Below are 27453 nucleotides of genomic sequence, written 5' to 3' on the forward strand. Positions count from 1 at the left end.
TTAACATAACTTTGTCAAGATTCATCCATGTTGTAGCATGTGCCAGAATTTCCTTATTTTTTTTTTTAAGGATAAGTGATATTCCACTGTATATATAGATAGCATTTTGTTTATTCATTCATCCATCAATGGATACTTGGGTTGTTGTCTACCTTTTGGCTATTGCGGTTAATGGTGCTGTGAACATTGGAAGATATATTTGAGTCCCTTCAATTCTTTTAGGTTACATCTAGGAGTAGAATTACTGAGTAACATGATTCTATGTCTAACTTTTTGAGGAATTGCTAAACTGTTTTCCACAGTAAGTGCATCATTTTACATTTCCACCAGTAATGCACAAGGGTTCCAGTTTCTCTACATTCTTACAAACACTTGTTTCTCTCTCTCTCTCCCTCTCTCCCTCCCTCCGCCCTTTCCCTCTCTGTCCCCCTCCCCCTCCCTTTCCTTTCATAGTCATTGTACTAGATATTAAGTGGTATCTCATTGTGGTTTTGACTTGTATTTCCTTATTGATTGATGATGTTAAACATCTTTTCATGTGCTTACTGGACATCTGTATATCTTCTTTGGGGGAAATGTCTAAGTCCTTTGTCCATTTTTAAATTGGATTGTTTGTTTTTTGTTGTTATTTTTGAGTTTTAGGACTTCTACTGCCTAGTGAGGTCACAGCTGTCATAACATCATTGTGTAACACGTTACTCACATTTGTGGTGCTGCTGGTATAGACAAACATACTGTGCTGCCAGCTGTATAAAAGTATAGCACATGCAGTTATTTATAGTACCTAATGCTTGATAATGGTAATAAACAACTTTGTTACTGGTTTATGTATTTATTATCCTGTACTTTTAATTATTATTTGAGGGTATATTCTTTCTACTTATAAAAAAAAAGTTCGCTGTTAAACAATCTGCCATGTTATGTTGGCAACAGCTTCACATCTTATGTTTACCATGTCTCTTGATTGCATCATTCTGTCTTGTGCTTGATTTAATCTCATGTTGTTTTAGAAATTTAGTTTAGCCTAAGTGTACAGTGTTTATAATATCTACAGCAGTGTACAGTAATGCCCTAGGCCTTCATATTCACTCACCACTCACTCACAGACTCATTCACAACAACTTCCAGTTTTGCAAGCTCCATTCATGGTAAGAGTCCTATATAGGTGTACCATTTCTATTTTGTCTTTTATACTGTATTTTTACTGTACCTTTTAGATATACCATAGTTACCACTGTATTATAATTGTCTACAATATTCAGTACCGAAACATGCTATATGGGCTTGTAGCCTAGGTGTGTAGTAGGCTATACCATCTAGGTTTGTGTAAGTATGCTCTATGATGTTCCCACAATGACGGAACTGCCTAATGATGTATTTCTTAGAATGTATCCCCATTGTTAAGGAGCTCATGATTGTATACCTATGAAAATCCCTGGACTTTTTCATTATCCTGATGGTCATTTTATTAGTGTGCTATGCTGCTATAACAAATTACCACAAACTTAATAGCTTTATTGTTTTATAGAACTGTGAGTGAGAAGCCCTAAAATAAGGTGATGGAAGGGCTGGTCCCTTCTAGAAGCTATAAGGGAGAATCTGTTTTTTGCCATTTACAGCTTCTCGAGACCTCTTTCATTCATTTCTTGGCTCATGGTCCCTTCCTCCGTCTTCAAAACACCTCACTCCAGCCTTTGCTTCTGTGGTCACATCTCCTTCTTCTGCATTTGACCCTTCTACCTTCCTACTGTATTGCAATGAATTTGGGCTCACCCATTTAATCTAGTTTAATCTTTCATCTCCAGACTCTTATTTTAATCACATCAGCAAACTCACTTTTGTGTAAAGGAACTTATTTACAGTTTCTGGGAACTAGGGAATAGATATCTTTGGGGACCATTATTCTGCCTACCACAATCACGATGAGTGGGCTGTGTTTCTGACTGAGGGATACACAGAACCTCCAAAACATTCTATTTTTTTTTCTATTTGTCTTCCTTGTAAATAAAGATTAGTTGTCTGGTTTTAGAGCCTGGGTTATGAATCTGTTAATTTAGTGAACTTATATTTCTGTTCTACTTTTGGAACATTTTTTTTTCCATTGAGTCTATGATTCCTCGAGTTAACAGCTATTTACTGGGTTCTATTTTTTGTGCACCCATGTACACACAATGAGTAAGCTATGTTGTTTGACCTTGTGGACCTTATAGTCTGCTTGAAGAGATTGTTACTGCAATATAACATACACTTTTTGTTGATTTTATTTCCTAAATGTACTTATAATCCTTCCCTTTCTCTCTTTCATCCTTCTTTTTGTCATTTGTTACTATGATTTCTGAAAAATATATAACCAATTTCCCTTGACATCACTTGGACTCCCACACTCTTTCCTTCAGTCCATTGCTGTACCCATAGATATGTTCGCATTGCCCTTTTGCCTAAAATCTTTCCTTTCCTGAAATCAAGATAAACTATAGTCCTCCACATGTCACATTCCTTGGTATGATCTACACTGTGCTTATCCTTCTAGACTCATCACCTACCATTCCTAGAAGCACTTCTGTTCTAGCCATGTTGAATAACTTATACTTCCCCCATAGTTCCTTGTTCTTGCCTCTTGATTCTTACAGCATTCTTCTTCCTCACTGGGCTCCATTTCTCCTCCTTCACTGCCTGAGAAATTCAAGTGGCCTCAAGTGGCTTTTCTACAAAGCCGACCCTCACACCCGTCTCCCATGAGGTCCACTTTTACTGGGTTTACTGTGTTAGGCAGTTCATTGCTCTGTCCTACAATATTGCCTTACTTGTCTGTTTTTCTAACCAGACTGTAAATTCAGTTAGGTACCAGATTGTTCTTTTAACTCCATGCTCCCCGTATAGTGATAGAGTGCCTTCCTCATAAAAGATTTTCACTAAGTGTTGATTGAACAAATGCTTGGATATATGTACATATGAATAATTTAATACAAAATGACATAGATTTGAGCAAGATTTATGATTTGATATGGATGCTAAGCTAAAATTATTACTAGTTAGCTCTTGGTTTCTTCTTCCCATGTACTGTTTCTCTTGAAGAAGCTGCATCTAACTTTCTGTGTGATTAAGGATAAATCTGTGGCATGAAGATAATAAGTATGAAGTAATAATCCTGTCAACATATGTATAAATTCAAAAAAAAGAGTTCTTCTTAAACTTGAGCGTCCCCAGGACAGCCTTGAGTAGTTGTGAGAAATCTGTAAGTACACATTGTAATAGACTTTTGAATAAACATTCTTTTGAGACAGGCTTCTTCTATAAGGACAAATATTACAGGATTACTATAGAAGTATCTTATAAGATTCATGCCACAAGTAAGTAAATAAGTAGATAGCCCTTTTTGTTGTTGTTACTAATAAACAAAATAAATACTTACAGATATGAAATCTTCTTTTCTTTAGGGCTTAAATTTTTTTCCCTCAAAACTGGAGATTAGATTTATTTTTTCAGTTTGAAAAAAGGCAAACCTAATTTTAGAGAGCAGTAAGTCTAAGGCTGCTCCTACTGGTAGAATTTGATTATTTATTTGGGAGAAAAGATGAGAGACTGAATATATGTAATACAGAGAGGAATAGTATAATTAATAATGCTTTATTGATTTTGTTTTGTTTTATTTTTTAATTTCCTGGTGCCCTCTTCAGACCAAATTTAGGGGATTTAATTAAAAAAACACATCAGGCATATAAGGCATATATGTAACTTTTTCATTTATGACTTTTTAAACTATTAACAAGACTGTTTTGATAAATAGCACTAAAGATGATGCTGGTGGAACTCCTCTTCCCTACTTCTGATGTTTCCTTCCCTGTGGCAGGAACTGTGTTAATTCATTACTCCTGATGCCTTTTTTCTGCCCAAGCAGTAGCTGCCTGGGAAGGAAGCTCTGAGAATGTACAGCCCAAACCCTTCTTTAGGAGCTAACTTTCTGTATGAACCCTGTTCCTCCATCCTGTGAGTTTTAAAGCAGCTCCCAAAATACAGGAGGTCTTGTGGTTTTCTAGTGTGGCCTGTGGCTGTATTGGTGAGTCTGTTTAATTTTGTGCTTCAGTATTAGCAAGTCCATTGTTACGGCACCTCAATAATATTCTGCAGTATCAGCTTCATAAGTAAAAAGGTGGTATTTTGACATTCTCCTTGAACTCATGTGTGGTGCCAGACATTATGCCAGTGTCCTTACATTCATCTTTAAATTCTCAAACAGCCCTGAAAATGAGTTGTATCATTTTCTCATTACAGGTGAATAAGGGGAGGCTCTAGGAAGGTAAATCATGTTGAAGTTAGGTTTGGAATCCTAGTCAGTCTGACTCCCAAACTCATGTTTATTAGGACATATCATTAAAGGAAATATGACAGGTAAAAGTTTTTAAGGACTTTGCATAATGTAAATCACCAAGTAATGCAGATGAGTTTTATTATTTTGTAGCCTATTATTTTCATACCTATAAATACAAACATTGCGATATAGCTGCAAGTCCCCGAATGCACAGGTACTTGCCTACCTCCTCAGTTCCACTGGCTGTCTTAATTGCATCCAAAGCCTCCAGCTCTTTCTAACCATCTTGAGCTTTCTGTACTAGAATGCCTCTCTCCCACCCTTCCCCTTTACCTGGTTAGCTACTACTTACTGTTGAGATCTCTTTTCCAATGTCATTTCCTCCAACTGGCCTCCCATGGCTACCACATCTAAAGTTGGTCCACGTTGTGATTTCTGCCAGCTACCCGATGTGTCCCTTCACCACTCAGGCCATTATTCGTCATTATGTATTCAAACCTATACTTCCCACTAACGGAAGCCTCATGAGCACATCAGTCGCTTTCCTTTTTTTCATTGTGAGCCAGTGTCTTAATGCAGAGATAGCACGGCGTTGGCAATGGACATAGGGCTTGGCATCATGCATCAGCTGTAAGGTCTTTGCTCACTACTTTCTACTTAATACTTGCAAATGACATATTTAAAAGCCTCTTTCCTGATAATTGTGAAAAAAAAACTTATGGAACTAAATCTATAAACTTCTTTTAGGCTTTAAACTATAGGAAGTATAAAATGGGTTTCCAACTGTGCATAATTAAAGACTTACTTAATGTATCAGGAAAAGTATAAGACAAAGCTGCCCCAGGGGTGGAACCTGCTTTCTGTGATCCTGGGACTATCGGACGTAACGTAGAGAGAGACTGCTCATATTGCATTTCAGTATCAAGTAATATCAAGCATCTGCATCTGCCTGGCTTTTGTACATTTAGGAGGAACATCATAAAGCTTGGACTAGTTCTTCAGACCTGCTCAGCAGGGAATCCACTAATAACTACTTATGTTTTTAATGTGATTCTTGATAAATTGTTTATTTGTTCACATATAAAATGAGGTCAATAATAGGGTAGTGTGTGAGTTAATTTTGTCTCCTAGTCAAGCATGAAAACAAGGATAAAGTGTTATGAAAAGACCAAATGTTGATAGTTTGGGAGCAAAATAGAAAATTTTTCCATAAATTTTTTCTCTTCTCCTGTTGAGCTAATTTAACATAATAAATATCTGGGTCAAAAACAAGATTTTTCGGCACGCAATTTTGCATCCCTCAATCTTGAAAGTGTTGATCGCAGCAGAATTTCAGTTTCCTGGCCAGCTGTTCTCCTGGAACACCTGCCTATGGATAATGAACAATTGAACCAAGGTCTGCATGGAAATAACGTCAATGATATACCGTCAGGTGTCTTACTGTTTTGATATGACAGCTGATATTGTTTCTTTTTGTCCCCACTACTCTCATTTACATAGGGCATTGATGTACGAGATGCTCCTCTGAAGGAAACAAAGGTGACTAATTCCCGGCGATTCATAGCTTCATTTAATGTCGTGAATACAACAAAACGAGATGCTGGAAAGTACCGCTGTATGATTCGCACAGAAGGAGGTGTTGGAATATCAAACTATGCAGAATTGGTAGTTAAAGGTATTTAATGTATTTTTATACCCCAAAATAGTCTGTTAAGATAGACTCGTTACATAGTTGTGAGTTCATTATTTATTTAAAGTTTAAACTTATCCTTGTATGTTTCTGAACAGTAGTTTGATGACAGGCTATATTGATGGATTGCATTTTAAGTACAGATTTTGTATGTGAGCAGTATTTTGGAAAAATGTATTTTATTTATATTGGTTTAGTTGCATACAAAGCAACAAATGTTGTCTTGGCAAGTTCTCCTTCCAACTCTGTATGTAGAGATTACAACCTATAAATTATTTTAAGGAATGGAAATTTTTTTCACTGATAGAAAATCACTTAAAATGCAAATACGCACCAGCCAGGGTGTTTATGATAGCTGGGTGGCTAATAAAATGAAGCGATGTCAGTATAAAAATGGTCAGGCGTATCACACAAGCCACGTTGATAATTCTGAGTTAACATTTATAATGCTGTGGTTGGGTTCTCTTACTATATTTTGCGTGACTGAAAAATTGAGCCATTATATTTAGGAAGGTTGGGGATGAGGGAAAAAAAAGAGAGAGGAAATAAGTTTCCTTTACCTGGTTTAATGCTTTTTCATAGGATTAAACTGCTAAGGCAATTCTTGTTCCCAGACAGAATAATTTGGACTTTTAGATGTACCAGGAAGCCTTTTTTAGACAACTTGTGGCAGGCCATTGCTGTTTTGTCCTAGAACAGAATGATGCCTGCTTTTTACATTGTTTTCCCTGCATTTGTTAAATATGGAACATAAAATTGATCTCTTTCGGATGAACATTATTCCTTTTGTCAGCTAATTTCTCTTTGCAGACAGTTTTAAAGACTGCAGAGTTCAAACTCCAGAACTAGCTATGTGGGCGTGGACCAGTAGCTTAGCCTATCTGTGCCTCTGTTTCTCCATGTATAAAATAGACCTAATAATAAACCTACCCTATAGTTCTATCAGAAAGATCAAACTCAAAAAACATATGAACAGCACTTAGAACAGTGTACATAGAAAGCAGCCAACGCCTGTTCGAGCTGTGATGGGGAGGAGGAGGAAGACAGGCTGATTCGTACTCCCTGCTCCACTACATTAGCAGTCTTCATTTGGGAATGCATGTCAGTACTGCCTTTCTAAATTTTAAAAAATATAAATGCCTGTCCACCTAGTCTCCCCTCCTCCACCACACCCACATTGACTCAGAATCTTGGGGCATATAGTCTGTTATAATATCTATAGGTGATTTGGGCATACACTTCTATTGTGGAATCACTGCTGCTAGTATTAGTCACACCTGGCTTATGAGAGAAATGTTTATCGATGAGCCTTCCTCAAGCAATATTAATATGCAGCAGTGATATTTTGTGTTAAAAAGTGCACATCGAAATACCTGCTTGAATAATATATTTTGCCATATCAGATTCTTATGAATTTTGGTTTCTAGTGAATCTTTAACTAGCCTGTCTGGTTAGTATTTGAGTTGAGGCTTAATATCTACAAGGAAACCGAAACTCATCATAGTTACTCATACTTGACCCTGCTGAAACTCTCTGAGAGGTGAGGAGTCTCACTGTAGAAAAACGAACCCAGTATAACAGCCTTGGCGTTCTCATGGCTGAGTTCTTTATGTATCATTATTATTATTTAATTTTCACCTTATTTAGTTCCTTACGATTGTTGTTTCTTTTCTGACTTATGGTGCTACATTAACTTCACTGTGACCAGCCAGTACCTGTGTTCTTGAGGCATCGTGCTTCATGATATGTACGATGCAAATCAGGTCGCTCCTCTAAAAATTGCTATTGTGGAAAAGTTCATTTGTTGAGAGTTATAAGTGAAGTAGAAATTTCTAGTCCGGCAGAACAAACATAAACACAAAGAATGAATAGGTTCTTATTCACATTTATGCAGCACACTTTCCTGTCTTATGATAGAATAGAGGTACCATGGCTCATTGTGACAAAAATGTCCAGGTACCTCTTTCCATCTCTGCACACTGCCAAAACTGGTGACAATTGGCTTGCAATCAGGACTCAAATTTTAAACTCGACTTTTCCTCTATTTATAATTTTATAGCCATATTTTGCATGTATTTAGTTTTTTTAAATGAGATAACATTCTACTAGTTTAATAAAGTATTACCTTGATACGATTACTTTAAAATATACAATGACATTGTTAGGCCATCTGTATATAATTTAATACTTTTTATATGCATATAATATTTGGAGTGCTAGTTTTTTTTAAATGAGAAAAACTAAAATTTATAGAGTTTATAACTTTCTTAATGTCACACACTGATTTGGTACCAGCTGCCCAGAAGAAGCCCAAGTCATCTTTTAACTATTACTTTTATTCGTGTCTACCACTGCTTTTGGTAAATAACAACATAAAAATATTTCATATAATATCTAAAATATATGTATATGTGCATCTATATCAATATCATATTTAATTATATGACATATATTAGGCATCCACATATGCATATCAACGTCGTATATGTATATGTACCTATATGTATATAAATTATTTCATCACTGGTTTGATTTAAAATTACTTTTATCATGTCCTTTCACTTTCACTTGAACTAAATATTTTAAATTGCTTTTTATCACCTAGTGTGGATTGAGTCTCTCCCTTTTTCTCTCCCTTTCTTCCTTCCTTTTTTCTTTTTTTCCTTCCCTTTGCTAAAGTTTATTCAAAATTTAAATATTAACTTATTTTTGTACTGATGCTTTTAGCAACCCACAATTCCTTTTGAATGTCTGTCAGTTATTTCCAGTTCTAGTTGAATCTCTCATTCGATTTAAAATATATGGTACTTTTCTTAATGGGGTAGGGATAGAGAAAATATTCTCAGGACAAACAAGCATTAAAGATATGTCTATTTTCGAATACGAGTAATAATATCTTTAAATGACTGGTGTGCTCACTAATCTTTGTGGCCTTGCCCCTAAATTGTATTTTGAATGGCAGTTCAGCAACCCTTGCTATCATTTGCAACTTCAAAGTAATTAACTGCTCTTTCAGCCTGGCTACGTAAATGTCTTAGGATGTACTTACTATAAAAGGCCCATTTTGTATCTTGGTTCAAGGAATCACCGAATGAAATATATTGATGTTAAATCATTATGAGTCGAGTAAGAACTATTTTAAAAAATTAAAAGCTAGCACAAAGTTGTAGTTTATAAACAATAAGAACAATATTTTAGTAAGTCACACTAAATTCGTGGTCCCCCAAATAAAATTCATCCTTTAGTGTCTTACTTTGACTCAATCTAATGAGATTCCCCAGCTATTTTAGAATGTCAGTATGATTTATCACACCTTGAATACAAAAAAGAACAAAGACACCCCATCCCAACACAGGGAACTGATGTTGCTGGTGTTTGAGTTGGTCTAGGGATCACCTGATAACATCTCAGGGGCCAAGTTCAAATGGTACTAGCTACCCTGAGGTCTCATTCAGCAAGAAACGTGACTGTGATCACTTGGCTGTGTCTGTCGTGGAGCAGACAGAAGTTGCAGCACACAAACCAGCACATGCCAGCCAATAATAGAGCATAGCAGGCTTTATTTTCCATGCATTCATATGAGCTAAATGAGGAGTTAAAAACACCCCCCAAAAGTACAAACCACCTGCGGAAACATGCTGAAAAAAAATCACTGGATCTTAACTTTTTTCTCAGGTGGAGGTTCATTAAGATAGAAATATGTTATTTTATACAATTATCTTCTTTCTAAATATCACATGTGGTGCCACTCACAGTAACATTGGCATATGGAATGCCTTCATTTGCTGCCTGGAGAGCCATTCAACTAGCACCTCAATAATATACTGGCAGTACTGTTTAAAACAAGATTGTCTATCTCTTCCTTCTCAGACAATGATCTGGAAAAAGAGTTGGTCTCGGATTTTAAACAATGAGAGACTTTCTTGGGTTGTAAAGAGTGTTTGCTATTGATTGCTTAGAGTTTTATCAAGCTAGGCGTAGCTCGTGCTTTGCTTCAGAGCTTTTCTTTCTATTTGCTGCTTTAATAAGACTCGTTACTGGAAGTTCCCTGAACAGCAGCGGTGGTGGACTTTATTATCCAGACTGCTCACTTCTCCTGAAGCTAAAAGAGTCCATCGTGATAGTTTCTTAGGAAATGAGTCCTCTGGATATGCATTTATGATGAGATAAACTATAATTTTGGCCACGTTTTTTTAATGATAATATTTTTGGCATATAAATAGAAAGAAACTGAATTTAATGATATAGATAACTAGCACTTTTGATGATTTCAAAAACATTCTCAATAAGGAGGTTGACAAAAGCGTGCCTTCTAGAGTCTAAATACTATGACTTACTAATTGTAGTGAAAAAAAATCCTTCGCTGCCTGAGTAACTGAGAAGAATGAGTGCTGTCCTCAAACGAATTGAGAATATACCTACGTTGAGCAAGCTTAGGTTTTAAGGATGGTTTATGTTACAGAGTTGAACATTGTGAAAACCTTTATCAGTATGCTTTTCCCTAAAACCTAAACGAAACTGTTCTCATCAGTTAATTCCTGAAATGTTAATGTCATCTGTATTTTAATAACTGATGTGCATTTAGCTTTTCTAAGACTGAAGACCAGAGTGTCTGAAAGATGGCTCTTGTGTTTGCCTTTCAGAGCCACCTGTTCCCATTGCTCCACCTCAGCTGGCTTCTGTGGGGGCAACTTACCTGTGGATACAACTCAATGCCAACTCCATCAATGGGGACGGACCTATTGTCGCCCGAGAGGTGGAATACTGCACGGCCAGTGGGAGCTGGAATGACCGGCAGCCAGTGGATTCCACAAGTTATAAGATTGGGCACCTCGACCCAGATACAGAGTATGAGATCAGTGTGCTCCTCACCAGGCCAGGGGAGGGTGGCACTGGATCTCCTGGGCCAGCGCTCCGAACAAGAACAAAGTGTGCTGGTGAGTGTGGGAAACCTGGAACTATTTTCCATTGTATTTCTGGGTGTTGACATGCAGCATTGGTGTTTGTCAGGTGGCTAACAGCTTCCCCAGCTCTGTTCACATCCTGTACAAGAACAAAAAATTTGTTTCACCTGTGGACAATGCCCACTAGCCTGTGGACTTTGAGACCTCATGGCTTGGTATTTCTTGGCGTCTCTCCCCCACCACCTTTTCTTTTCTGTTCTTTATTTACACCTTCCTGTGAGTATCACATGGTTCAGAAGCCATCTGCTTTAATGATTTCTGCTCATAGGTCAGATCCTCTCACCCTGGTCCCTTTGTGTTCACTATTAATGTGCTCATAGCCTGGAGGAGCTTTGGAATAATAGATTCCATCTTAGCGATAACTGTAAAGCTGTGTTTTTATTGATGGATATTTAATGGTGGGGCTGCTTGCCAATGACATAGGGCCCATTTGTAAAATAAGCAAGGGTGATTTGTGGGCTGCATGCAGTCTTTAATTTTAGATTAGAAAGTTCTAATTGATTGTGCTGAACCTGCTCTGCAGCTTAAATAAAAGTAGGGTTGAGAAATGTTGAGTCTTGTAAAAACCAAAATCCTAAGATGATTCACATTAGAGATTATAGTGTTGTTGTTGTTTCTGTATGGCTACTCTCTGGTCGGATGTGGAGAGAAATAATATAGAGATAATGAAATGTTCTTTCATCATTTAAATGAAGAATTCCTATATTGAATTGTGGCTTAAGGTGAAGAGATTTCGTAAATGTTTATGGAGTTGATGGATTCTTCAGATAGCATTATTTAAGAAGATACCTATCAATATGTTTCATTCTTTTAAGTTTTAAAAGTATTCAGAGTACAGTCTGACCCTGGCTGGTAAGAGACATGATTAAACCTTAACGGTTGTAGATTTTTCATTTTTCCTTCATAATTTAGAGTATACTGTTTCCACAAGTTCAAAACTCATAGAAGTATTCTGTGTTTTTTGTTTTTTTTTTAAGTGTTCATTGGAAAAGGGAACAGGTGCCTTTTTCTCCTGGGGACACGTGATGGGCCTGTTTCAGTCGGCCCTGTGTCTGTTTCCCAGATCCACACCTGCATGTTCATATCACCTTCAGAGCAGAGACTCTGGAATAAGAACTGCTGTTTGGACTGGTGTTCCCACAGCCCTGATTGGTGGTTCCAAGGGGAAAAGAGTTTGATAATTCTTTTTCTTCCTCACTTCTGTAAACCATGTCATTTCCTTTCTCTCTTTAGTTGAATAAATTTCCCTTTCTTTTCTGGGAAATAATTTCTTATATTATCATCTATTGCAATGCAAACAATAGCTGTGGAGAACACTGTACATATCATTTTTCAATATAGGGATTGCTTTCAAATCTGTAATTACTTTATAACTGCCTTGTGACATCTCCAGGGCAGATACAGTGATTCCTGAATAGAAGCCCACATGATCTCTGTCCTTCTCTGAGCATGCTCTGTAAGCAATACATTTAGTATTACTTCATTTCTGTGTTATTTTGAGGAATCCTGTTTGGAGCGTGCCAATATAGGTCTCCCTCTCTCTCCAAAAGAAGGTTAGAATTCCATTGTCTAGACTGGAAAAAGGATACGATCTATTTCATTGTAGTCACTAACAACCCCACCTACTTTATGTTTTTAGTTCTGTTCTTTTTTTTACATATTTTGTCATTTCTTTTGGTTTGCTGCCTGTACATTTCAGTTATTAACACAATTGCTATATACATTTCCCATGTATTTCTGTTTTCAGGAAGCCTCTTTGTTACTACTGAATGAAGTATAAATATATAACTCTCAAAAGACAATGCACCTTTTATGAAACTTGACAGTTCTTTTTAAAGAATTAGAATGAATTTTGAATTGATATTTGCATGTAACACTACATCTTAAAAATGTTAAGCCTCACTTAAGCAAAGAAGACTAATGATAAAGTACTCTTTTCCTCTTACCCTTTGCAACCTGTGGCTGACACTATTCCTGGCATGTCATGCACTGGCATTGAATCTTTTTGAAACCACTCTGGTTGAACAAGTCAGTCTTAGGAAATAGACATTTGTTAGGTGAGAGAAAAAAGCCAGAAATAAGAGGGAGAGACTTGGTAGGTGGATGAGGAAAACGAAGTCAAATGAGACTTTTTACTGTACGAAGAAATAAAGTTTCACTTTTTCTTGACCTGAGGCTTTTGAGAAAATCTAAAGATAAGACTGGTGACTGGTGGTAATCAGTGGGACACTGTGGAAAGCAGACTGGGTTACAAGGAAGAAGACAGCTACTGCAAACTACCGACTGAAAAATTTGATAGTGGTCCCAAACTATTACTCAGGTAGTTTGTGAACACTTAGGGATCATAAAGAGCAAATCATGGGTCTCATACCTGGGAGGGACTCTAAGCATTCTGCAAAGCATATGGAAAATGGCATGAGGAAGGCTTGACCAGTGATGAATCTATTAGGGTGATATGTAGTAGGAATAATTATACATTCATCCGATATGGTTTAAAAAGCCTAGAGTACTAGTATGAAATTAGAGTAATAAAATTTAGCAGCAGCATATGTAAAAAGAGATTGAGGACTTGGCTTAAATGTATATAAATCCACAATATGATCCATATTGTATTACTCTGTAATGCTATTGCCTCACATCCCCCTTCAAATTTAATATATTCTTAGGTTGCATTAAGAAAGCAAAATGCCCATGTGGAAGGAGGTCTTATTCCACCAGTGCTACTTAGCCTCCCTATAACTATCACATTTTATCTCTGGTCCTTCATTTTGAGAGAGAGAGAGAGAGCACAAAATAGATTGTGCTCCAGGGATAGCACCCAGGATAGGAAAGGTTCTGGAACCTCGCTCAGCTAGTGAGGAATGATGGAAAGAACAGAGAAAGGCGATAGAGAAGAACACAGTGTCTGTGCACATTTGTCAAGAGCTGAATCATGAATAGTGAGTTTCCAATGGCTTATCCATTCCAGCAGAACCTGATTGTAGAAGGTGATTTCTATACTCAGAAGAGGATTGAGCTGGTTGACTTGGATGATCTTCTCAACATGAAGATTCTATGATTTATGTGTTCTCTTTTTAATGAGATGATCCATCATATGTTTCTACACTGAAAGTGTTTGAGTTTTACTTTTATGTTATACTTGTCCAAATACTCCCTAATTGTGCTTATCAAGGCTTGTTTTGTAGGCCCGTGGAGGTCTGTGATGATGTTTACAAAAATCTCAGCTGAAAGAGAATAAAATAAGGAATTTTTAATACTGCTAAATAGATTAAAATTTAAAGAATTACTCTTATTCTGAGATGTCCCGCCCGATTTTTGTGCTGAAATATCCCTTTTATGAAATGATAATGCCAGAGAGTGATAGAGCCAGAGTACTAGAGCAGGCTCCAGGACCAGGCTGCCCAGATTGAGTTCTTACTCTGCCCAGGGCTGTACATGTAACCTGGGAAAACTGTACCATCTCTGGACCTCTGTCACCTTATTATTAAAACAGAAGTGAAAATAACAATATGTGTCTCGTTGCGTGGCCAAGAAACCTTAATGGGGTCAATAAAAGCTGACTGTCATATAAAAACATTTCAATCAAAAGAATTAGATGTTGGCAACCTGATTTCATTGGCTTAGATGTTTTAGAAATATTATTTGTCTGGTAAATTGAACATCTAAAGACCACTGTTTTATAATATGGGCTCAGAGAATTCTCTATAATTGAGCATTGCATTCATGACAGACATCATTCTCTCATTTCTTTTATTAAATCTGTTTCTTTTGGACAAGCTCTCTTTTCATTTCTGTGCTGCACCAATGAGACTTGTCCTGTCATATTTCGGTGGCACCCATGAAAATGTATTTTGCTTCTTGCATTAAAATGGCAAGATCACTATTTATTGTCCTTCTCTTTGCAATGGAATTGATTTTTCATGTGTGGCATATAGATGCAATCTCATTATCTGCTCAGATTTCTTTCAAGAATTGTATTGTAGCATGCTTCCAGAGTTCTTGTTTCTTATGCTTCTGAAAATTATTTTAAACATATACATAAGCTGTCCATATATGACCTTGATCAAATCACTTAGCTTCTCTGGTTCTACCTCCTCATCTCTAAATAAAGGCAGTGATGCTTGCTCTGTCTGTATCAGAGGCGTTTTTGAAGACCAGATTAGATATTATCTCTAAAGGTATTTTACAAATGATAAAAATGCTCTGCCTATATGGGATTTTTTTTAACAGTGATAGTCAGGAGCTAGTTTCAAGATTTAAACACATATCCAATTATTTTCTAACTTTGCAGTTCAGCTGTAGTTGGGTAACCTCAGAGAGCTGAAATTACTTGAGTATCCAGTTAAGCAAAATACAATTTAGTTTATGTTTTCAATTATATCTTATATTTTTATAATTATGTGCAGCCTGTATATCACAAGCCATTAAGTGGTAGTTACTTGAAAGAGAGAAATGGATGATGCTGTTAGATTAATTTTCACAGTGGACTTTTTATGTGTTTTATTTTGAGAAATTGCTTTTTATGTATCCTAGTTATTGTTTAACTGTGGTTAAGTGGCTTTCTAATAACTGGCCCCAGGAGTTAAAGAAGAATGATGGTAAACTTAATGACTTAACATTAAGATTGGTGAGAGGGGGGAAAAAAAAAAAGCTGAACTGAAATGTGTTCTTTTGAATTAATATAACTAAAAATATTTGAAAAAAGAATGACTGCACCTTTTAAAAAATGTATTCATAAAATATTTCTTGAGCACCTTTATTTGCAAGGTACTGTCACAAGCCCTGAGGGCATAACAAGATCCTGTGTTCAGAACTGATACATTGGAGGGAGGAAATATACAGGCAATAAACAAATATGAATACATACATATGTAATATGATGACTACATGAAGAAAAATAGAGAGAATAAACAGGCAGGAGATTTTTTAAAAAATTTTTAATTGTGGTAAAATAATATAACAAAATTTGCCATCTTAACTATTTCTAAGTGCATGGTTTAATACTGTTAAGTACATTCAACCAATCTCTAGAACTTTTTTATCTTGCAAAACTGAAACTTCGTACCCATACAAACTCCCTGTATTCCCTTCCCCAGGCTCTGTCAACCACCACTCTACTTTCTATCTCAATGAATTTAACTACTCTAGATACCACATATAAGTGGAGTCATACAAAAATCTGTCCTTTTGTGTCTAGCTTATTCTAGTTAGCATTGTGTCCTCAACATTTATTCATATTATAGCATGTGTATTGCTATAATGTAATTACTCTTATACTTTTTAATTACTCTAATAATTGTATTGCATAGTATTAGCTTATGTGATTCTTTGTGAGCTATTTTGAAACTTTAACACTAACTTTGGCTTTCAATTAAGTTAATAATTCTCAACATTTAAAAATGCTTCATGTTTATGACTTACGGAAATCTCGCCCACTAAAGCAGGTAGTACTGCTGTTTCCAGAGAGTCGAAGTACGAATAAGTACCCGTGCCAGAGTGGTGTAGCCATCCCATCAACAGTCAGCTTTCTGTTTGTCAGAATAAAGAGTGATATAAAGAATTAGAGGGTTTTTTTTAAATAATGTACCATTCTTTTAAACTAGTAAGGGTGAGTGAATTTAATACCTATTTGCAAAAGATGTATATTCGTTTTATATATGCCTAGTTAGAACCTTTAACATAACTGTAATAAAAACTTAAAATATGTGTGACATTAAAATTCATTTTTGTTCTACTCAGATGTTTCGATAACATTCAGTTATAGTCATTTTATCTATAGTACTTTCGGTGACACAATATATGGGACCTATTTTTCATCTTCTTCCAGTCATTCCAACCTTCCAATTCTCTTTGGTCTGAGAGGGACTGAGTTTGTGCCAACCCATGGTAGTGTGCATTCTCATGTACTGCCTGTCTTCTTATCTAACATGTAGTTGTGCATTAGAACAATATATCTGTGTGGCTGTCTTGTATCCTTCTCATGCACTTTGTCGAACACATACATACATGAGCAAGGAAGGGATCAAGCAGTTCTTTAGGGCAGAGGCCCAGCATCCCTGACTGTGGGAATGTTCTGCTAACTGCAAGGTTAAGGTTCTATGTTGTCTTTATCATATACCATGAGACCATCTCTCAGTATGTTTTATGTAATAGCATACTCTTTACTACCAGGTTCAGTCTAAATCTCATGAGATTTATGTAAACATTGGCTTTGAAATATTAGTTCACCATATTCGCTAAATGTGACACTGGAGTGATTCATTTTAAATACACCTAAATGTGATTCACATATGGAAAATGAGTAGTGAATAGGTTTCTTGGCAAGGGGGCCTTACATGAAGCCCAAACTGCGTGATGCCTGCATTCCGCCGAAGGCTAGCCTGTGCCTATTTATTTATTATTCTTAGTTCCTCTTGTGGGAGAAAAAGGAACATTCTGGTTGGAATGGTGCTGATCTTAAATTAAACCCTGCCAAAACTGGGTTTGTTTTCTTCCTAAATCAAAAATAGCCAGATTTATCTTTTCTGTACAAAACTGACGCCATCACTACAATATGTATTTGGATTTATATGGCGGATGCACGGATACTTGGGGGCAGTTGGGAACCAATCTAAGATCTAGCAATAGCTGTTATTCAGAATGAATACAGGCCCAGGACCTCATTGAATGGAACATAATTTATTTTTAATTTAAGTTTACTTACCAAGGAAAAAATTAAAGTGTTCTAATTCTGATTCTAAAAAAGCTCTGCCAAAGGGCAACATGTTTTTAATACATTTCGAACACATTAAACCATTAAGAACTTTTTTAATTAGAAACATTAGAAGGGCATAAAAAGTATCTTCCTTATTAGGCTGCATATGCAACGACATTGCTTTGGGTAGCATCACATGTGGGCAGAGGACAAGAACGTAGTAGCAATGCGGCACCTTTTTATTATGACATATTCAGTTTCTTCCTTACAGATCTTCATGCCGTGAAACTTTATAATACCTGAACCTCAAATCCTGCTGCCTTTAAACATTGGGTCTGCACTTTCCCAAGTCTGAACCCTAAGGCCACAGCCATGGGAGGAAAAGCTAGCACTACTAGCAATTTTGTGTGAAAGGTTTAGGAGTGCCTCTAAAAAAACCAGACAAGTGGACATGGTTGCTTTTAGAGTCATCCATTGACTCTTGAGTGCCGTGATAGTTCTCAAGTGTCAAGCAGGCCCCTTGGCTGTGAAGCATGAGCATACTATCAGTACTTCTTCTAGGTCTAATTTTGAAGCTTTTGTAGGCAGCTTCCTGTGTAGCTTTGACTAGACTGAGGAGTTTGAAAAAATTAAGAGAAATATCTAGAGATTATCAGTCAGTAGCCAATGGCCTCCCCCAGTGTGCTTCTGATCGCTATTTAACACACATACACAAAAATCACAAAACTATTTGGGCCACCTTTTTTATGTCTATCAATTAGGGTCTTGAGCAAATTCCTTGTTCTAGTTCTCTGATTATATCAGTCTCTGTCAGAGGGTGTTTTGCTATCGTAGAGGAACATCTGTATTATCAGTTTTGGTCTCTCATTGAGTACCAACTACAGTATGTTGAGTGTGGTCCAAAGGCCACTGAAATGCTTAAGGATGCCTCTGCTTCCCACAGCAGTATCTTTTAGAAAAAGGACAATACCTACTAAATCTTCTTTGTACAATATTTAAAGAGACCCCGGGTCATCTAAACCTTTTTTCAAATTTCTTATATATTTAGTAAAAAAGTATTGATAATGAAATAATTAATTTTCATTAGAGCAAATACCTTAGTTCCTTATCAAATGTATGATGCGGTAGAGCTGTATTTTTTGTTCTCTATGTAAGCATTTATAATACATTAAGGTCCCCTAAATAATCATTATGTACTACATACTCATGTTTTTTGATAGGACTTGGAGTATTATTGACCATTCTAAATTATCATAGACGTTTATAATTTTATCACTGCCTCTGTGATTCTTTTGAACATATTCAGAAAAGACAAATGTCCATTGGTTAACTCTTTTCACTTTAAAGTCTAACTGACTTGGAGCGAATGCTGATTCTGAAACTAATAGCTAGAAAATACCTCAACAAATTACTTAACTGTCCTGAATTTACATTTTCTAACAATTCTAGTCAGTTTTCTACCAATACTAGAACTTTATTCTTAGCACTGATGGGAGAATTAAATGTGCTAGTGCATGAAAATGGTTAGCAGAGTACTTTGGTCACCTGGTACACCCTGAATTCTAAGTAGGCTTACTAGCAAATTCTTATCAGTTTATAAAATTAGTAAACTCGTTACAACTGAGAATACATACTACTATGGCAAAAATCTCTCAATAGGATTACTAAATTGAGTAGGTTGGGTTTTGTTTGACACCCACACACATCGAGTTGCACCTTGCCTGAAGTAAACAAAATATATATACATGTTCTCAAGCCCATGTCAAAAAATGATTACATGTTCACTAGAACCTGGGAGAACATTGTGTTTTGACCATTTTAAGTGTCGTCAGGATAGAAAACAACATGGTAACGTAGTCACTGAAGGGTAGCAAAGAAAACAGAATAGAATGCTTTATTCACCTGTGAGATCTTGTTATTGTGTGGTAGAGGATGTATTACAATTATTAGCAACTTTAAAGAGCTTGACAACCACAGTTTGACTTGAGCAGCAAGGCAGCCTATGAAGTATAACTGAGGTCTCTTGGGGGAGCATCATTCCCCTCCTCATTTACCCACAGACCTCAGGAAGGTTGTGAGCCTTTATTGAATGAGATTGGTGATGAGGTCCTGATGCTGTGGAGCTAAAGAATTGAAGTACAGAGGTAAAATCTTCCACTCTGAGGGCTGCTTCTGAGGCAGGCTTGTATTCTGTGCCCCTGACCCAAGACCAGAAAGAGCCAGTTTCAGAATGGCCTTTGTCTTCAGAATGTATTACGAAAAGTTCATTCACTCTTAACCAAGCAGGTATGCTATTTGTGCCAGGAATCTCACATGCAGCACGACCAAAACCAATTTCATTGATTGAGAAATAGTTGGATTTTATCTTTGACCTCATATGTCCTGTCTGCTTCTACCCATTCTTCCCTAAACATGCTCAGATTTATTCTCTTATCAAACTTGCTCTCAGATTATTTGCCCCCATTAATATAGACATGGATAACTTGTCAGAACATATGCAGTGACATTTGACCTCCAAATAGAACTTGCTTAATTCATCTATAAGGATAATGCTGCTTGTGTTGTTAAAACTAAATTAATAGATGAGAGCTAAAACTTCCATAGTAAGAACAACAGATTATGAAAGCTTGATGATGTGTCAAAATTTTAGTTACAGGGGTTAACTGTGTTCCTTTGTTTGTGTAATATATTTCATACATTAATTTTAAGGACACAAAGAACTGATAATTATATTACCTATTAGAATAAATTACAAGTGAATAGAAAGCTTTAAAATGAATAATGCATATAAATGAAACTAAAACTACAAATACAAGAAATTTTATTAGGAAGCATGGTTATACCTATTATTAAAATAAGAAAGATAATAGAACTGTTTGATATCAAAATTGCTGCTCTTCCATCCATGTTATTAACCTTGTAGAATGAGTAATTTAAGTAATGTAACTATTCAGGTAAAATATTTCTTCTGACCAAATAGCAATATTTCTTTCATTTAGATCTAGACAAGTGACTGTAGACACAAGTATAATTCGTATTGAAAACCCTTTCTAGAGTAAATAATCAGCAGAGAAGATACAGATGTTAAAATATTTATGTTAAATATTAAATATTATTATTTCACTAGATAGACTTTTTATTACTCTTATTTTGGAATTTATCATATATAACATTTTATTTGTTAATGTTTGCCTTGTAAATTATGTATTTTAATTACCGAAATCATAGATGCCATAGAAAAAGGCAAAAAATACAGAAGTATGATGTAGTTAATAGAATTCCTCATCTTTCTTTCAGTCCCTTTCCTGGGGATAATATGTAGGTATTTATCCCTTCACATCTTTATGCCTATTTAGATGTATAAATATCAATATGTGTCCCAGGTCTGTTCCTGACTGATTTAAACAAATGGCATCATATTGTATATGGTATTCTGCAAGTTTATTTTACATCTGTCAATATTCTCTAAACATATCTCTCATCGTTAGAGTCTAGTGTAACATATATAGATTTAACTCATTCTTAGTAGTAGCTATTATTTTGGAATATGAATAACCTAATTATTCGACCCTTCCCCTTCTGATGGATAGGTTATTGTTATTTTCTAATAAAAGTAATATTTTAATAAATATCTCCTTATATTACAGTTTTTTGTTTCTGTAGGTTAGAGTTTTAAGGTAGAATTGGTAGGCAAAAGATATGTGTATTTAAGATTTTAGTAAATATTGTCAGATTACTTTCAAGAAGATTCTAACAGTAAACTCCATCAGCAAGGTGAGAGAATGTTACTTTTTGAACCCGCTTTTGAGCATTGAATATTAATATTGGTATAAAATGTGTTGCCTGTTTATCGGTTTAGAAATATTTTAATTTGCATTTTACTTTTCCATGGGTTTATTGACTTTTTATATTTTTCTTCATCAGATTATCTATTTCTAGCCTTAGGATCTTTTTCTAATCTTTACCTTCTTAGTTTGTAGGAATGTTTTATATAGTAGGGTTACTAACTTTTTATCTGTCGTATGTTTTCTAAATATTTTCCCTCATTCTATTATTTGCCTTTTGACTTTATTCATGATATATGTTGTTGAAGAGAAATGTGTACACTTTATATAGTTAAATCTATTAATGATATCCTTTATGATTACCCATATATATTAATATATGATAAAAGTGTCATTAGAATTTAAATCAATCCAACATAAATTAATTTATTCTAGATAGATAGCTAGATATGCAGCAACATTCGTTAATTAGACCATTGTTCTTCTGTGTGGCTTCTCATTTTCCAGTCTTGTTTTAAAAAGCATTTTTCTAAATTTTCTTTGAATATTTTTTAAAGAGTTTATTTACACACTTAGATCTTCAATCAATGAAATTCTGGTCAAAAAGTCTTGCAAGGAAGTCTACAAGGACAGAGAGGCCTCTGGGGAAAGTTCTTTCACTATTAATGATGAACAACGAAAAGTAGCCCTTCATCACCTTTGTTATGGGATGTTGTGTGTTGTGGTGTCCAGAAACAGCGGGCATCAAGTGACCACAGGGAAGCCAGCTAAAAATACAGCCAGCATGAGAGCTAAGTAGATATAACTGAATTAAAATACCCTCCACACCTCATTTTGGTTTGCTTCATTTATTTATTCTTTTATTAATCTATTCAACAACTATTTATTGAGACTTTATTATTTGGGAGGTATTCTCCTAGACTTTGGGTTAGGGTTTTACTCACAGTGGTGAGTAAAACAAATGAGTATCCTGACCTTGTAGACATTACTTTCTAAAACATAAAGTTCTCCTGTGGTTTGCAATGTATACACATATTTACATGAAGGAAAACTTGCAGAGATTCCCAGAACAGTGTGTGGAGGATGTTCTAAAAGTAAACATGAACATTAAGGCAGACTTTACAAATAAATTGTTTTAGTCAGGATATTTTGAACTGCAAATAACATAAAATCAGTTCATACAGACTAAACAAAAAGGAAGTTTATTAACTTGTAGTAACAGGAAGCCCATAGATGGGTCACCTTTACAGTTTGTTGATTTAGTGGCTCAGTAATATTACCAGGGACACGAGTTCTTTTTAAATCTCTCCTGCACTGACTTTAACCCGAGGCTGGTTCTCTTCATGGTCATAAGATGGCCTTTAGAGGCAACGAGGGAAACATGCTTTGTTGAAATCTGACAAAAAGGAACTTTTTTCCAAACCTAGAGAATATCACTCCTTTCTTTCAACTTGTTAGGCCAATTAAGGACCATTAATAATTACTGAAAACATTTTTATGAACTGATTGAGTTAGTGTTCTCATTCTCAAACTTTAATCCACTTTAGTAATGTTAGTGTACATCAGAGTCAGCTGGGCGGCTTGTTAAATTATAGCATTCTGGGTCCCATTCCAGAGTTCATGATTTAATAAGTTCGGAATTGGGCTCAGGAATTTATATTTCTAACAAATCTCCAACTGATTTTGCTGGTTGAGAGCTACTGATTTGGAGTAATGAAAATGCAGCCTTGCACTACAAACCTATTAGAATGGCCAAAATCCAAAGCACTGATAACACCACTTGCTGGTGAGGATGCGTAGCAACAGAAACTCTCATTTAGTGCCATTGGGAATGCAAAACAGTACATCCACTTTTCAAGACAGCTCAGCAGTTCCTTACAAAACTAAATATACTCCTAACATACGATCTAGAAATAGCGCTGCTTGGTATTTACCCAAAGGAGTAAAACTCATGTTGAAAACTTATGTTCACACAAAAAACCTCCACACGGGTGTTTATAGCAGCTTTATTCAGAATAGCCAAAACTTGGAAGCCACTAAGATGTTCTTCAGTAAATGAATAGACAAATAATATTCCATCCAGACAATGGAATATTATTTAGTGCTAAAAAGAAATGAGCTATCAAGCCATAAAAAGACATGGAGGAATTTGAAATTATTTTACTAAGTGAAAGATCAATCTGGAAAGACCTATGTATGTATAATTCCAACTGTATGACATTCTGGAAAAGGCAAAACTATAGCGACAGTGAAAAGAGCAGTGGCTGCCTGGGGGGAGGGGTGAGAGAAGGATGATTAGGTGGAGCACAGAGGGATTTTAGGGCAGTGAAAATACTTTGTATGATATTATAATGGTGGGTACATGTTATCATACATTTGTCCAAACCCATAGATTATACAAGGTGAACCTTAATGTAAACTGTGGACTCTGGGTGATGATGACGTGTCAATGTCAGTTCATCAGTTGTAACAAATGTACCACTCTGGTGGGAGATGGCGATAATGGGGGAGGTCGGCAGGGGTAGTGAGACAGGGGGTATATGAAAAGTCTCTGCTTCTGCTCAATTTTTCTGTGAACCTTAAATTGCTCAAAAAACCAAAAAGTATACCCTAGGGATGAGATGAGCTGTCCCTGAACCACAGGATTTGGATAACTAAATAGATAAATGAAATCGGAGATTCGGGTAGTTGCTGGGAAGGGAAGGAAAGGAGGAGAATGAATGCTGGGTAAGAACTGACAGTGTCCCTTGTAAAAGTTGATATGAGCTGAATTCAGTATTTGTAGTCAAATTACTATTGAGAAATTGGGTAAGGTTTTTTTCCGATTTTGAGTAAATGTATTCAAGATTGTTAAATACTATTTATGAATCAGAATTGAGATCTTCAAAAGATCTTGCTTTTTCATTAAAAAAACCCTAGATAAAACCTTGATTTTAGTAGAGATACTAGAAAAATTTACTATAGGGATTAACTGGAAATCCATTCTTCATACTCAGTGTGGATCTAACCTTGGGTCCAGTTATAATGAGATAAATTTTTAATACCTGAATTGTTTAGAGAATGTTGGGATGTAATTCTGTATGGGCCTCTCATACTTCTGCGTATCTTGCTGGCAGAGGCACTGGTGGACTGTCTTTTCAAGGATGTTTGTATAGTGAACAGCCTTGGAAGATGGAGGTAGTGCCTCCCGCTGGGCCAGAGGATAAGCTGTCTTACTGTTCAGTATAATAATGATAATATCTCTCTCCGGAACAAAGGGCAGAGAGGTTTGCTTACACCCATATTAAAAGACATAGATTCCCTAAATGCAGGTCCTTCAGAGGTAACACAACCCTACTGAATGTGCAGCATGACTTGGACCCTTTGTGTAGCCCCATGGGACTTTGGAGGCAATAGAAAGCGACAGGAAATTGAAACTCATGCTATTCGCTGACTTACGAGTCTCATGCCTTCTGCCAACAGCTGTGAAACTAGAATAGTTAATTTGTTAATTTGTAAGTTGAGTAAAATCTCAGACCCTTCACAGTTCTTGACAGAATATACTTAGAAGAAGAAAATATTAAGTTCTTTATAACTTCATCTAACTGCTACATTTTGTTGACTGGGAAATTGAGACCTGGGTAACTAAAGTGAGTCACACAGTGGACAGTAGGTCTGTTTGCACAAGTGCACAACCAGTCTATTTATACAAGTGCACAGCTAGTCTATTTAAACATGTGCACAGTCTGTTTGCACACATGCACAGTGAGTCTATTTGCACAGGTGCACAGGGAGTCTATTTGCACAAGCGCACAGCGAGTCTATTGCTGCGGAAGCAGCTCTAGCCAGCACTTGAGGCTCTCAGTGCACTTTGCTCTTTACCTCACTATAAAACCCGGCTCTGGGAGTAAAGCCTATAGTCTTGGTCTAGAGTTGATGTAAGGACATAGTTGGACAATAAGAACGTCTCATTTTAAGATAAAACCAGATAAAACTGACATAAATTGAATGGGGTGGTTAGATGTAAATAGCATGTAGATATAATCTGACAGGTTATTCAGCCATAAGAGGTAGCTGGAGGAATAAAAGATAATTATTTGCTAGGGTCATTTACCTCTAACGTTATTAAGAAATACAGTGTGAGATTAGTTTACCTCCTCTATTATTTCTTGATTTGTGTGTTTGCTTTTTGCTGCAGTTTTGAGGTTAGGTATCAATTTATTTTAAATTATAAAGTGAAACTCTCCTTGACCACTAGGTATTAAGATGCCTCCTATCCAAAAGGATCTGTAGACTTAGTAAGTTGGTCACATTAACTGTTTCGTCCTCAATCATACTCATGTTAGCAAGTCCTGCTCACTTATTAGGTATACATCATTAACACTTTTTTTTTGTTTTGACTTATTAGCATGTACTTTAAAAAGAATTTCTTTGTAGTACTGTGAAATCCTAACTCCTGTTCTATACTTTATCAATATTTTACCTGACCCTTATAGTATACTGATCACATCTCAACTTTAATTATTAAAAAAGGTTTATATCATAATAGTAAGGTTAGTAGTATTAACTGCTATGAAATGTCTGTGAGCAGGAGACAGAATATCTCTCATATAAATTCCAATACTGCGGTCATAATTTCTTGAAAACAAAGACACATCTTTCTACCCTCAGAATTGCCTATAGCGACTTTTGAGAAATAATGCTTCACTGTGGAAGCTAACAGAACAGGGCTCCGGGCTCCACATCAGTGTTTTCACTGAGCCATATGCCCGTGGCAAAGAAAATTGAATGTTACCTGGGTGACCTGTCTGAAAGCTAGGTCTTTAATTTCAGTGTGGCTATTGAAGCTCTCACTGTAGCCAAAGCGAAAAAAGAAGTGAGGGCAGAGAAATGATTTCGGCAGATGATCTGTATCCAGACAATGGAGGAATCATTGACCCTCCATTGCAGGTTCCTTTTCTGCCCACCTTTGTCTAACCTTGTCTAAGTATATAAAAGATACAAGCGTTCCATTCTAGGATAGAATTCTGTAGTTTCTAAGAATTACTTTTAAGAAAGCAGAAATATAGCTTAGTCTTTATATAAAATTAGAGAGGATTTAGAAAGCAGAAATTTCAACAGTTGGCAATTTATAATTTCTGATAAGTTCATCAGCTGGGAACCCTTGGAAACATTTTAATTGTAGGTTTAGAAAGGTGGACCTAAGCTATTCTTTTGAACAGATTATGAATTTAAGGTGCTTCATTTGAGACAAATGGTTATCATGTTAAATGATGTGTAGAGGAGTCCAAATGAAAAATATTTTAAGTTAAACCTTTTTTTCCCTAAAGGTAGTGTAGAGCCCATAATATATTTGCATTCCTTATCTTTTTCCTGCAATTTCTGCTCAGAAAATGACATCATTTTGAATAATTAATAGCAGAATTGAAATATAAAGTAAAAAATGTGAATGAGAAACCACAGGCTCCGGCGTCTTGGTGTTGTGGTTAATGTCCCCTTGTCACCTTGCAGTCTCCTGACCAAGTGTGGAGGGTACATAGGAGAGCCTGTGATGGGTTTTCTGCAGGTGTGGAATGGGCCGCACTGGTGTCTCAGTTGAAGTAGATTTGGACCCGTTTCCTCATCCTGGCTGAGGCGGACTGTGGGGTAAGGAGTGGGCTCACCCACACCCTGGGTCTGATCACTCCCGGGGCGTGTGCCACATCAACACATCCCTGTCCTCAGCCCAGCTCAGAAGGACCTCCAGGTGCTGTGTGCTGGACTTGCTGCTGCCTCAGGCATGCTGTCTGCTTCTTTACTTGGAATACCTGTGTATCTCCAACTCCTATCCTTAAAATGCAATTGAGCATCTTCCTCCTCCCCCCACAGCCTTCCCTGCCCTATGCCCCCAAGATAAATATTTTTCTACAAGCATCCTTGAGCGGAATAAATAATTCCATAAACTGCCCACTCATTCCAGCCAGAAAACTATGACTCACTCTTGACTTGTTCCACTACTTCAGCCTCTACACCAAATCCATCACTGAATCCTA

General features: G+C 36.3%; 1 protein-coding gene across 5 annotated transcripts in view; it reads left to right on the forward strand.

Moving 5' to 3' along the window:
* The window catches only part of PTPRM (protein tyrosine phosphatase receptor type M), a 699551-nt gene that overhangs the window by 311766 nt on the left and 360332 nt on the right, over window positions 1-27453 (forward strand). For all 5 annotated transcript variants that reach the window (XM_039845844.1, XM_039845843.1, XM_039845845.1 and 2 more), the window contains exons 6-7: window positions 5810-5984; window positions 10643-10936. In XM_039845844.1, the coding sequence (XP_039701778.1) occupies window positions 5810-5984; window positions 10643-10936 (469 nt within the window). The remainder of the gene's footprint in view (window positions 1-5809; window positions 5985-10642; window positions 10937-27453) is intronic.

This window comes from Pteropus medius, unplaced genomic scaffold (assembly GCF_902729225.1).
Source record: "Pteropus medius unplaced genomic scaffold, Ma_sr-lr_union100, whole genome shotgun sequence".
NCBI lineage: Eukaryota > Metazoa > Chordata > Mammalia > Chiroptera > Pteropodidae > Pteropus > Pteropus medius.